The 13,218-nt window shown below is 37.9% G+C and overlaps 1 protein-coding gene across 2 annotated transcripts in view; it reads right to left on the bottom strand.

Moving 5' to 3' along the window:
- The window catches only part of STK32B (serine/threonine kinase 32B), a 165,088-nt gene that overhangs the window by 122,648 nt on the left and 29,222 nt on the right, over positions 1-13,218 (bottom strand). For both annotated transcript variants that reach the window (XM_065665304.1, XM_065665305.1), the window contains one exon: positions 6,522-6,673. In XM_065665304.1, coding sequence (XP_065521376.1) covers positions 6,522-6,673 — 152 coding nt within the window. The remainder of the gene's footprint in view (positions 1-6,521; positions 6,674-13,218) is intronic.

The following is a 13,218-nucleotide window of genomic DNA, read 5'->3' as shown; positions in this document are numbered from 1 at the left end:
GCAAGAAAGATCAAAACTTCAACTATGCCACAGGCCAATTCCTGCTTTCAAGAGGAACATATGAAAGTTAAGTCCAAAGATATCTATTTCAAGGTGACAGCAATTTCTCATAGGCAACAATTAGTTACCAGAACAAAATTCAGTACTCATGGATTCGAGACAGTGTTCCAATACCGGAAGTTAGTATCTTAGGGTATTAAAATCAGCACAAAAATAAATAACTGGCTAGGTCATGTATTCACCTGTCAGTGACAGTGCTACTGATAACATTCATTTATCACAAGCATACAGAGGTTACCAGCTGGCAGGGTTGAGTTTAATGTCATTTCCACAGCCAGAAATAATATCCTGAATATTTGCAACCCAAGACAAATCTTTCTGATATTCCCTTCTTCCAATTATCCTACCCTTCCTGCTGTTTCATCACCTTTTCCCGTCCTTTTTCCTCCATCATTATCTCTCCTAAGGCTCTGGGGAACAGACGTGTTTTCAGTCTTAGATATAAAACTTCCATATATTTACCTACTTCAGAGTTACATTAATACAGTGATGAATTGATCTAGCTATTTGACAAAAGTACTTACCCTTTGCTCCCTCTGTAGCAAAAAGAGTTCACCCATCTCAGCTCTGTGCAAGAAACTAAATATATCTTTCTCCCTTGATTTACACTTTCTTTTTGCCTGGAAAGGAATCTTAGAGCCCATCAGATAGAATTGTTCAGGATTACATGGCCTGGGGTTCATGACCTCAGCTAAATTCACAAAAGAAGTAAGAAATGTACAGGCTAGTTGTAAACAACCGATCTGTGTCCTAACAGGAAACACCACAAGCCCCCTGCTCCCTTTCAAAAATACCATGTAGTTCTTCTGCTAGATCATGAACAGCCTTTAGCATGGAGTCCCATGAAGCTCAGAGAGCTGGTCATAGTACATATCAGAGGGGAAATTTTCACTCTGTGTTAGGCCTAGTATGTCAAGTTACACAACCACAACACTGCAGCCATTAAGCAAACTCACCTAAGACTGACCTAAAACAGCTCCTTTTGGTGCTTGGGGTCTCTGATTAGTAAACGATGCTCCTTGATCGCTGATTTTCAGCTCTACCCAGCAGTAGAATACTTGGCCAGGTGTTCTTGCTTGCCTAAGTTTGCAAGTTCATTTACATTTCTGATGCCAGTCTGAGGGCAGAGTTGTGCTATGGGGTGATTTTTCTCTCAGCCTCTTCTAGAAAGGGCAGCTTCACAGGGAAGTAGTAATTTCCAGTTATGTGTATGTACATGTGTGTGCATAAAACAACCCATACAACACTTGAGACTGAACCAATAATTACTTCTCTCCAGCATTCTTTTTTCTCTCTTTCATCTCCACTTTCTCCTGAAGACAGGTTGGGGTAGTGGTTGAATTCAGAAATGCACGAACTTTTTGGTATGATATGTGCTCTTAGATACTCTTATGTTACTCTAGATAGTAGCAGTAATGTACTTTTGTAGATCTGTCTTACAAAATGCATACAGTTTCCATAGACTAATGTGTAGAAAAAGAATACATCAAAATATAGAGCCATTCTGAAAATGCAGCTAATGCTTCTTCATGGGTTGTTAAATATATCATATTGTTCTGTCCATACTAGGAAAATTACCTATAAGATGACAAAAGTAAATCTTCACCCTTCTCCCTTTGCTGCCTTTGAAATTGTTCTGACAATTTAAAAAGGATATAATAGCTTTAAGCAAGGCTATGAAAAATCCCCTCAATGTTCTAAAAGTTTCTAGGTTCAAAATTTCTTTTCAGATTTTTCTGATCTACATCAGCAGATAAACTATTTTGATACACATTTTTTATCATTTTTATTATTAAAAAAAAAAAAAAGCCCTTCTGTCTTTTGTGGTAAGCTGTATTATTTTCAGAGCAGCCAGTGGATTACTCATATTTGAAGACAAGTCAGGTAATGACAACTCTAGCCACACTGGAATACAGAGAGTGACCTGACTCTTGGCTCAGTCAGTCTTAATGCATGTTGTGAGAAAGATATTTAAAGTATAAATCCTTTCAGGAATGCCACTCTTCTTGCCCAAGGGAAATCCAGATATTTGGGGAAGGATAAGCACGGATCAAACGCTGGATCTCGGAGGAGCACGTTGTAATATCAAGGTGGGAGTGTGTTAGCAGCTGACATTTCTACAGCTCATTCATCTATGCTTGAAATACACATGATAAAAAACAGGACTGCTTTTCATTTTAAGGATGAATACCTGTTACCAGAAATGCCTCTAAGGGTGATAAAACTGGCTACAAGTCTCACATATCTTGAAGAATTTATTCAATTTCATTTCTAAAATGAAGGTTATAAATCAGTCCCAAGCCCTTCCTGAAAAACAGTTATCCTCCAAGCTATTATGAGCATTTACAGAAGAATGATTCTTTTCTGTGTCAGATGTTATGAAAGGCAGCTCATACTTCAAATAATATGATTTATAAGTTAAGATTGTGAAGCTAAATTTAATAAAGCTCAGAGAAGATGCATGAGCCTCAAAAAGCTTTTTAATATATATTTCTTGGAGTTGAGATACTACGCTTGTTTTATATTAGCTGTTTTGTATTCTTCTGTATGATGGGGTTACTGGTGGATGCCAGCAGAATTACCCACTACAGAAAGTTTGCCTTCTTGCATCTTCTCTTTCTCTCCATGAGAATTTAGCTGATGACAGATTGCTTGCACATATCTCATTACTTTGTGCAGTTATCATGCACAACTCAAAGGGCTTTCCAGTCTTCATGTCTGTTTCTTGTGTTTTCAACTTTTCTTTCTGATGGTGTAATTCCTCAAAGAAAGATGAAAGTGCTTGGTTAATTCTTTTGGTTCAAGGAATTGTTGGGAGATTTAACACTCTATTAACTTTATTTTGAAGATCTTGATGATTAACTTTTGAAATCAGCTGTTCTGGTCAGTGAAGTCCCACCAACTCATGAAAATATTTTCATAAGCAGAATTTCCTCCAAATATGTTTTCAATATGGAGTTGGAATTTGAAATTTTTAACTAAAAGAAATATTTTGTTTCAATTCATCCAAAAGAAAAAAAAAATCTGACATTGAAGCTCATCTCACAGAAAATGATACTTTGAAAAAAAAAAATACCCAAGTACTTTGGTAATAAATTTCCTAATTTTTTCATTATGTATATCTCTTCCAGACAAAAGAACCGCAGATCAGATCTAGGCTACCTACTTAAGCTTAAGTCTTGCTTCGTATGAGTGAGGATTAGAGAAGGGAGGAATCAAGGGAAGGGACAATGCAACCAAAATAAGTACCTAATTTCCCTTTCAAATCAATGAAGAAATGTAGATTTTTCTGACGACTTTTGGAGTCTTATCCACACTGGTTCAGCCAGCTAATTATTTTTCACTGACATTACAAGGGGCAAACCAGATAGATATATTTTTATATAACTGTTTATATACTTAAATATATATACTGAATATATATATTTCTATATAGAAATTTATTTAAATATATATATTGCATATATATGTTTATATATCTATTTCAATATCTTGGCACTATCATCATGTTTTGTGGACCAGACAAGTAGTCAACTCGTTTGGAGAGCAGGAGACATGATATCTAGGCTTTCTTTAGCATAGGCAGCCAGATTCCCAGTTCTTCACAGGCTACATGACTGTTGAACAACAAGCCCACAAGGTGTTTTATGCAAACGCACTTTACTACAGTTCCTCATCCGAAGTCTGTTTTCAGCTTTTATCTAATGACAGTCTAATGTAAAAGGCACAATTAAACCATTTTGGAAAAGATGTTTTCCACAACCCACCTTAGTCCGAGTCCTGCCTATAATTGAATTTCTGGCTGTGTCTAAGAGGGCTAGCTGGTTTTTAGTTACGTGAACAGAGTGTCAGTGACTGGCTACTGATGTGGGGGCTTCAGCAGACTTCTCAGTGGGAGATCAGTACTTATTGCTGAATATCCTTGGGAATGCAGTTGGAGACCCCAAATAAGTGGGGAAATGCCAATTAAATTTATCAGGCTGATGGGATTTGTGAGTTTTAATCACTGAAATCTTACCTTTGGCAGTATTTCAGAAAACTGATCTGTTGCCTTAGAGTGTGATAGAGCTTAGATAGACAGACTAGTCCAAAACAGCCCAATCAAAAGAATCCCAACATTTACACAGACTGCAGCTGTGTTATTGTCCATATACCATGATATAACCATTCCTTGTTAAATTAATATTCCAGCTTGTGAAACAAGATAGACTTAGTAGCCCATCTGTACATGTACAATGCAGTTAACAAAATTAACAGAAAAAATTCTTACTCTGAAAAGTGAAACACAAATCTAGCTGCAATTACTATAGAAGAAATGCATCTTCAACTATTTCCTTCTGTTAGTATGCCAGGAATTGACTCAAAAGAGGAAATCTCATGGGTTTCTGCTAATCATCTAAGGTAAGTTACAGCTTCAATGTAAATGCATTTGATACGAATTATTATTGTGTTTAAACTGCAAGTAAAAATACATTAAACAGGTTGTTAATTTCCCCAACAATCAATGAAAATTCTGTTATTTTAAGAGATTATTCTGGGAATACATAAAATATGCTTAAGGAATACTCCATTTGTACTCACAATGTTTCTTTTTTCATGACACAAAATAAATTAAATGTAAGGTCAATTATTAAATAAATATAATTAATATATTCAAGAGCTTTATAAGGCTTAGTGCTACTATAACAGATGTGACCATTATTCAAGGGTCTCTTGTGGTTTTTGTGGTTTGCCTTTGTAGTTCAATAACAGAAGTAATTATTTGAAGACAATGTGTAGAACACCTTGAAATTCAGGCAAAAGCTGAAATAGAGAATTCAGAGGTCTGGAACACTGGAAGCGCAGACACTCCAGAAATATATCAGAAGCTATTTTAAATTCATTTAGGCTTGTTAATTATAGAAACATTTTATGAGCCTGGTACAAAGAATGAGTCATTTTGGGTAGACTAGATTAATTTGGGGGAGGTTTGGGTTCAAGATTTTCATTTGCTGTACTAGCCCAGGGTGAGCCCACTCTGGAGTCAGGTTTGAATCATTAGACGTTTGAATATGTAATGTTTGAGGGGAACACTTCAGGTAAAAATTCTAAGTGTCAATTAAATTATTTTTGCAAAATTTTCTACACTTTTAATTGTCTGTGTCCAAGTCCCTGAATCTCAGTAGAGTCTCATATATCCCAGGTTTCACTACAGAGTTGCCCACCTTTAACAGGAAGTAGCACTCTGGCTACTTGGTAGGGAGCTGCTTGTGCTTCTTCTAGGAAAGGTTACTGGAGAGCACTGGCCACATGACACAGATGTGTGGGACATTGTGACTCTGGAAGTATCCCAGAAGCTGTTTGGGAAAGGGATGGCTCACATGGGACAGGTGCATGTGCCAGACAGAGTACAGGTGGCTGGAACCTTAGGAAATATACTGGGAAACTTCTGGTTTACATTCACAATATACATACGTTTTTCTTTAAACCTCCAACAGGATATTAAGTTAGCTCAAATATGATCATTCATGTAAAGTGGAGACTGCTTCAGACATACATATATGATCAGTCCTTTTGGAATGAATTTTTGAATCAAATCCTTTGCTGTCTTGATTTAAGCCAGAATATAATTTGTCTTTTAATTCACAAAAGGTGCTAAGCTGACAACGAGAAATTTTTCACCTGTACAGGTCAAGACTGAGCCAGAGGATGGGCAAAAGACTATATGTTAGTTTGACAGCTAAACCTTGCAAAACAGAAGGTCTGTTTGCACTGTGACCATCTGCAGCTAATCAAGCTATTCATGAACAGAATAATTTTCATACCATAATGGTTTATGTCCCCATTTCCTTTTAATTATATAGGTCATTTTTAGATGAAGGAGGAAAAGTCTGCATCCCATTACTACTATCTGCATGTAAAAGCCAGCAAATATTTTAAGTTTGTGATGTAGTTGAAACTAGTCTTTACTTGATCAACATTTTCTCACACTCATCTGTGACCAAGGCATTCAGTGGGTAGCACAGGGATGATAAGAGAAATTCCAAGGGACATAAAGATGTTTTTCTGCTCTTCAATGTCAGCTGTTTTTAAAGAGTAATTGCATTCTGAATTTTCTCTGAAGCAACTAAAAAAAATTAATAGAATTGTTTGGTATGATATTCCACAGCCTTGTAACAGATGCTTAGTCCAGGTATTGTCAAAAAGAAAATGATGAAGCTGTAAAGAAGAGCACATTTCCACATGCTGCTGTAACAATCTGGAGAGAAACCAAACCCAAAATGAAAATGTGAGTGTGATGTTTAAATATTCCAATGCAAAAGGACACCTTTAAAATATTCATGAAAAACAAAACCCTCTGCAAAACCTAAATGCTAAACATTTTTCATACTTTTCAGCTTTCCAGCCTTCCATAACCTAAACTGATTCATCAAAAAGGAGAAAACAGGAGATCCTTGATAGAATTTTAAAGATTTGCTTACCATAGATTGACTAGGAAGGGATGCTCCAGGCCTTGCATTATCTGTAGCTCCCGAAAAACATTTCTAACTTCATCTCTCTCAATGCACTTCTGTTTATTCATATATTTCATGGCATACATTTTCTTGGTGTCTCTCTTCTGTACAATGCACACCTAATCGACAGCAAAGTAAAAGAAAATGTTTGATACCTACAGAAAAGAAACTCACTTGTGATTTTGAAAAAAATTAGCCTTTTATGATATTTCAGTATCTCAGATATGGATAATGCAAACTGGTAACACCTTCAAAAAGTCCACATCACAATTACACAGGATTTTTTGTAATAGATTGTAATTAATAAATTAACAAAACACACCACCCCTACTTAAGAAGAAATGGGAACCCAGAAAAGTCAGAAGTCAACATGGTAAAGCTGAAGTCACAGGCTACTTCCTTAGTCACAGAAATTTTGCATCCTAAGAAACTTGTAGAAGCATAGAAAGATAGAATGGTTAGATTTTAAATCATCTAGTTTCAACCTTTCTGCCTTTGGCAGGGACACCTTCCACTAGACCGGGTTGCTTGATAGTCCTCATACCCATAAATCAATGCACATATCTTGATTACTGCAGCATAAACATAGCCTATGTTCACAAAACTCAAGATTTCATCTAAATATTAGAATTATGCTCCCTTAAATATTGTCAGGGAAAAAAAAAAAAAACAAAAACCCTATTGAAGAGAGATTCATCACAATATTTTTGAAGTCACAAGAGACCATTACAATGATTAAGTGTCTGGCAGCAAATTTCTTTGCTTGAACTTTGTTTTCTTTGCTTACAAAAGTCAAATAATGTTGTAAATGCAGGAGGAAAATCTTAGTCAAGTAAACTCCCATGTAGGGCCTGGACTGTTTTTTGTCATAGTAGTTTACCTTGTGAATGATGCTGGAGAGTGTCACCAGCACCACATCCAAGAACCATCACTTTAAACATGATTTCTGGCAACACAGAAGTGTAAGACTCTTCTGTGTCTCATCCCCCAAGCTGGTGTATATCTCGTATTCATAAGAGCCCTAGACATAAAGCAAAACTGTATCCTCAGTAGGATATTGCTCTGAAGGTTTTTCCTGTTAACTGATCAGCACTTTTTGACGCAACACTCCTAGTGTCTTCACAGCCAAGAGAATATTAGTTGGCGATATTATTTTGGTGCTACATTTATATTACAGCCATAGGCTTCAATCAGAATTATTCATCATCAAGCTCTACACAGACTGTATACTGGAAGTGTCTGGTTTAGATATCACAGCTCTGTAGTTTCTAAATTCAAGGATATTCTGGATTCACTTGGCGTGGCACTATTACTTTGTATGCATATTTATGTACATACACACATGCACACACTCACGTTCCCATACTGTACACACGTAAAATTATAGTATACATACACTACGTATGGCTCAGAGATCAGATTACAACAGTGACAATCAGAAAGAAATTCTTCAGTTTTGAGTTGTACTTTAGGGAACTTGCATGCTCAAAATTCAGAAATGATCTGGAGAAACTAAGACAACTTCCTACAGCTGAACCTCTGAGCTTAACAAGGTGTCATCTGGATTCTGGACATGGTGGTGAACAACCAGTGCCAGGGTAAGTACCCTAGAGAGACTTACTGTGTGATCACTTATTTCTTAAACTCAGAGGAAAGGTTCCAGGAATGTGCCATCAGCGTATTTTACTTCCACCACCTTTTTCAAGTCCCTGGAAGAGGAACTGGGGCAGTGAAACCAAACCACATTTGTTTCTCTGCAACTCTATTTCCATGAAGTGTGTCCTTGAGCTCAAATCTACTCCAAAGAGTTAATGGAGTACTTTTAACCTATAATGGTAAGGTGTGATTAAGCAGAGTTTCTAATTACCTTTACTAATATCAGGCGATGTTCTACTAATTAGATAAAACGGATGGTATTGTTTTGTCTTGAGCCCATCGTTGCTGCAGAATGGAAAATACCAGAGTTTTGCTTCATTTTCCTCCTTAGGCTCCTATGGAAACCCTGGATGTTGGTGGTGTCCTGAAGATAACTAAAGGTTCACACTTATATGAAAAGAGCCCAGGCCATGGAACAATGGGGAACTGGAGTTGGCCTTTTGGTGGAAGGTAGCAAGTAGGGTTAAAGTGGGGTTAAAGGTAGCAGGTTGGGTTAAATGAAATGGAGGAAAGGAAATGAATAAGCTTTTACAAGTTCTTCAAAAGAAGCAGAATTTGCAGGGGCAGTTCCTAACATCCTGTCTGAGATATGGACACTCCAATTTAGTGAATCACATTATAAAGTACAATGTTTTGGATTCTAGCTCAGAACCTAGGTCCATAATTTCATTCATTTATATGAATTTGCAGCATGATTTTCATATGAAACTTGGCCAAGATTGAAGTGTTTGCAGAAGTCTCTTATTCCATTACATAAAAGCCCCCCCTGTTGAATTGTTGACTAGTGAGACTTCTGAGAGAAGGGGATTTTACTCAGCTGAGAGTTATAGGTTTGACCAATATGGCAAATTAAGATCATATACAGCATCTAAATATGTGATGTAAATAGGTTTTGAAACACCGCTCTGACTCCAGAAAGCCCTCAGTTCTCTTACCTACCTACCAGTCAAGACAAGGGTATTCAGCATAGCTGAAAGAGACCTTCTGTTGTTAGTAGATGCTTACCTAGCATACAGCTTTAAAGCAGAACGATAGTAGACATTTGCTAGTAATGTGTACCTACACACATCTTTTAACATTGTTTCAAAAACAATAGGATTTTAATGAATATACTAAAGCTGCTTCCCACTAAAAATCAGGAAATATAAGATGCATCCACATTGACATTATTGCGCAAAACACCTGACGTTGTTATGACAGCACTGAATCATAGTGGAGTCCCTGGCAGTTCTACCTGCTGGCTGTCACCCCTTCTGAGCAGGATGTCAGTGAGCTGAAACTTTTCCGCTACTGTGCCAAAGAAAGGAAAAGCCCTTGAGCTCTCCTCACATGTTCAGTCTTAGTGGAAAGTATTTAAATTGGTTGTTTTTTGGTTTTAGTTTAAATTCTTTCCAAATAAGTCATTTTAAAATAGGGACAAACAGGTGTTCTGGCACCTGAACAAATGAATTCTGTGATGATTCATTATTGTGGAAGTCTGTGCAGAATTGCCTTATTTATACATATCAGTGAGGAAGCCTGTCATGCTCACATTACTAAAACAGTCACTTTCAATTTTTCGGAGAATATCATCTACCAAAGCCCAGACAGTGTCCTGCTCAAACTGATACCACTGCTTCAACAGTCTCTGTAGGTGACGCTTCAAACCAAATGGGTGCCACAAACTCAACAGCTATCAAGCTTCATAGTCAGCAGGGAGGGACAGGCACATCCATCTCCACCTGTTCATGGGTTTAATAGGTCCAAAGGACCATCTCTAGAGGTATTGCTTTTCCTAAAGAGACTGTAGATGACTAGCTTGGATGTAAGCATCTCTGTTGTAGATGTTTAAAGGTAGGCATATGCATCCTCATTCGTTTTCTTTGTAGTTATATGGGGTTTATTTTTAAAAGATTCCTGTGAAAATATTCCATTTCTAAAGAGGGTTTTCTAATATATGAGCAACTACTTACCATCAAAACTATCAGGTTGAAAGAAATTTGACCAGAGCATGACTTGGAGCCCCAGGGTTAAAAACCAACAGATTATGACTGCAGGGCTAAACTTCATTTTTCAGGACCAACGTATGCAATGGTTCACTTCTAAGCTACCTTCTTAGATTTCCTCTGATTTCACATGCCAAAAAATAGAGCACCTACAGATCAAGTCTGATCGGCAGAATTTGTTAATGGTTTGCTGCAGAAAGCTGCATAATGCTGCATTGGCTGAGCAGTCACAGGTGGATCTGGGGGAGCTCTTCCTAGAGAAAAAGATGGCAAGGGCTGAAAAATCTGACTTACTGCAAAACACAGATTTCTCCTGTTTCCCACTAACTTCAAAAGAATTCTAGCTGCCTTGTGCTTGGTCTAGAATGAACAGCAGGGAGCAGGCGCACTGTCTGAATAAAGCTGTTTGGTCTGTTTGGTACATGAGTACTTAGACTTCTCAAACTACCCCATGATATGGTTTCATGACAGGGCATAAAAAACAACAGATGTGAAACCGCAGTCAGAGAAAGCTCCTCTGTGCAAGGCTGCTGTGAGAGCTGGCAGCTGGAATGCACTTCATCCATACTCCTGTAACACAATAGCATGCAACTTCTGTCAGTAGATAAGATGGGGCAGCTATAGCTGTGGCACTGCATGGGCAGAAGACACTCACCTAGATGTGAGTGTCGAGACAGAAATCAGCTATATGCTTCACAGCCAGTGTGGGAATTGACAAATCTATGAAGCATGTGCCTGAAATACTGCTACCTTGACTGTTCTTACCCACATACTCTGAAAAATTAATGCTCTTAGTCTCAGCCTATGAGTAGAATTGGAAAGATTTACACAAAGAGGCTGGAGAGTGGATGTCATAAATTTGGCTTTACACGCCAGGGAATTTACTTGAAATAGGGGAATTTATTCCCAGATTCCCCTGAGCAAATTACGACAGCTGGAGCAGGGGCCAAGCATCTGCTTAGTACCCTTTCATATTAACTCAAGCTAAAAAAATTGGTGGTTATACTGTCAAACAATATTAATATTCTGCAGTTGTGTGTTATGTTGCTTTTAGGATAGCAGCATATTTTTTTCTGAAATACTTTGCATATTATTTAGTAAAGTACCCTCAATCAGTGCAGACAAGATTCTGGGCCCCCATCTGTTCCACACCAGTGTAATTTCAATTGCTTCAACAGAGGAAGTCATGGTTTTATACAACCAAATTAATCAGACCTAAGTCCTATGTCTCAGCATCTTAGACAAATAGCAGAAAAGTTTGTACACAGGAATCATAATTTGAATTTAATTTAAGGTCAGATTCTTCAGTGTATCTGTTCCCATGCACACAGAACTTGAAGAAAATTGGTACTACAATATCCCTGAAAATGAGTTGTTGCGCCTGAATGCAAATTATTTTTCAGCAATAAGCCTGCAATTATATGGTTACTGTTGCAGTAAAGAACAATGATAATGCCTGTATTTCATTCGTAGTCAGTTTTGCACTTACTGAATGACCTTTAAATACAAACTTTTTTGCAATATTTTATTTGATAAGAATGGTAGCTTTACATAGAACAACATGGAAAAAATTAGCCAGATGAAACATGAGAGAGCACTTTTATGGTGTCACATGTCATAAAGAAGTAGCCACTTAGACCAGTGTTCAGCATTTTTGGATTGAGTATTTTAAATTGTATAATTCTGAACTGACTTAGAAGGCAAATATTTAATATATGAATAAAATCTGTTTGGACAAAACTTCTGACCTGGCCCACTTCAAATGTAGGTGGAAATACGAAGTTCTGTATGGTGCCAAGCATAAACAGCTTAAAGGTTCTCAACAAAACTAAACAAAATATTTCTTGTTAAATGTGAGCACACCAAAGCAGAAGCAAAGAGCTGCCTTCACCTACCTAGCAAAGGAAGGTCACTGAAGCCAGCAAGGCTGCTTGTAGAGTAGTGCCACATACCTCACTTGGGTACCATTGTCATCATCACCGCAGCTCACAGGTCTGTAGCAGTATCCAGATGTACATATACGTGCACTGCCTATATATACATTGGCCCAGGAGTGGGGTCAAGCTCTCAGCCATTCTACCATAGTTTACATTGTCACTTGGCTTGTACAGAGAACCACTGACTTAGAAGCTGTGTAATGGCTTCAATGGTCCTATGCAGGCTCAGAGCTCACCTTCTTTATTTGCTATTGGCCTCTTACTGGAGTGCAAGCTAAGCTCTCAAAGGACACCTTTGAAGAGAGCCTGGTTGTTTCCAGAAAAAAGAGCATGTTTCTCTTGTCTCACACCCATTTCCTGCCCTCCTCACAGCTGCTGTGATGTATCTTCACTTTTGCTGGGGAAGATGCTACAGTACATAGAAGACCACACCTCCTCTTAACATGTCCCTAACAAGCAGCATGTACTAAGGCAGCAGCTTAAAACAAGCAGCCACTTCTCAGAAAGACAAGCTCTTCAGATACAAAGCATTTGAAACCAAATGACCTGGAAATTCCTGTAACAGCTAACATTGCTACTGTGAATTGAAAATGCCAAAGGAAAAGGCAGGGAGCTGCTTTCTGAAGTTGTCTGGGAGGGACAGAGCATAGGTGATGAAACAGTCTGCCCGAATGGAGAAAGTGAGGTGCAGAGGTTCAACTTGAACCCTGTGCACAAGAGAAGGCTGAGCTGCGTACAGTCTCTACCATATCAGATACTTCCTGCATCAATATCCTGAAGAGGCCTAAGGTTGCTGTAGCAACCAAAGTAATTTAAGAAATATAGAGAGAGAGATATTGTACCAACAGCAATAAAATAAAAAAGTAGTGCGTGTCTTAAAACTTCCTACTGTCTCAGAAAATAGAAAAGGCCACAGAGCAGCCATAAAGGAAGAAGTCAGTTTAGGGCAGGCACAATGTTGAACACTGTGTTATATGTTGCAGGGTGCTAGAGCACAAGAAGCTCCAAACAGTAAACAGCTAGTCAATAGAGATTAGAGGTCTTGCATCATTTGTTGACGTTTTCTGCTGCCAGGTACTTCCAGAA

Source organism: Lathamus discolor, chromosome 1, assembly GCF_037157495.1.
Source record: "Lathamus discolor isolate bLatDis1 chromosome 1, bLatDis1.hap1, whole genome shotgun sequence".
NCBI lineage: Eukaryota > Metazoa > Chordata > Aves > Psittaciformes > Psittacidae > Lathamus > Lathamus discolor.
Note: the sequence above shows the minus strand (reverse complement) of the source record. Positions and strands in the feature narration are given on the sequence as shown.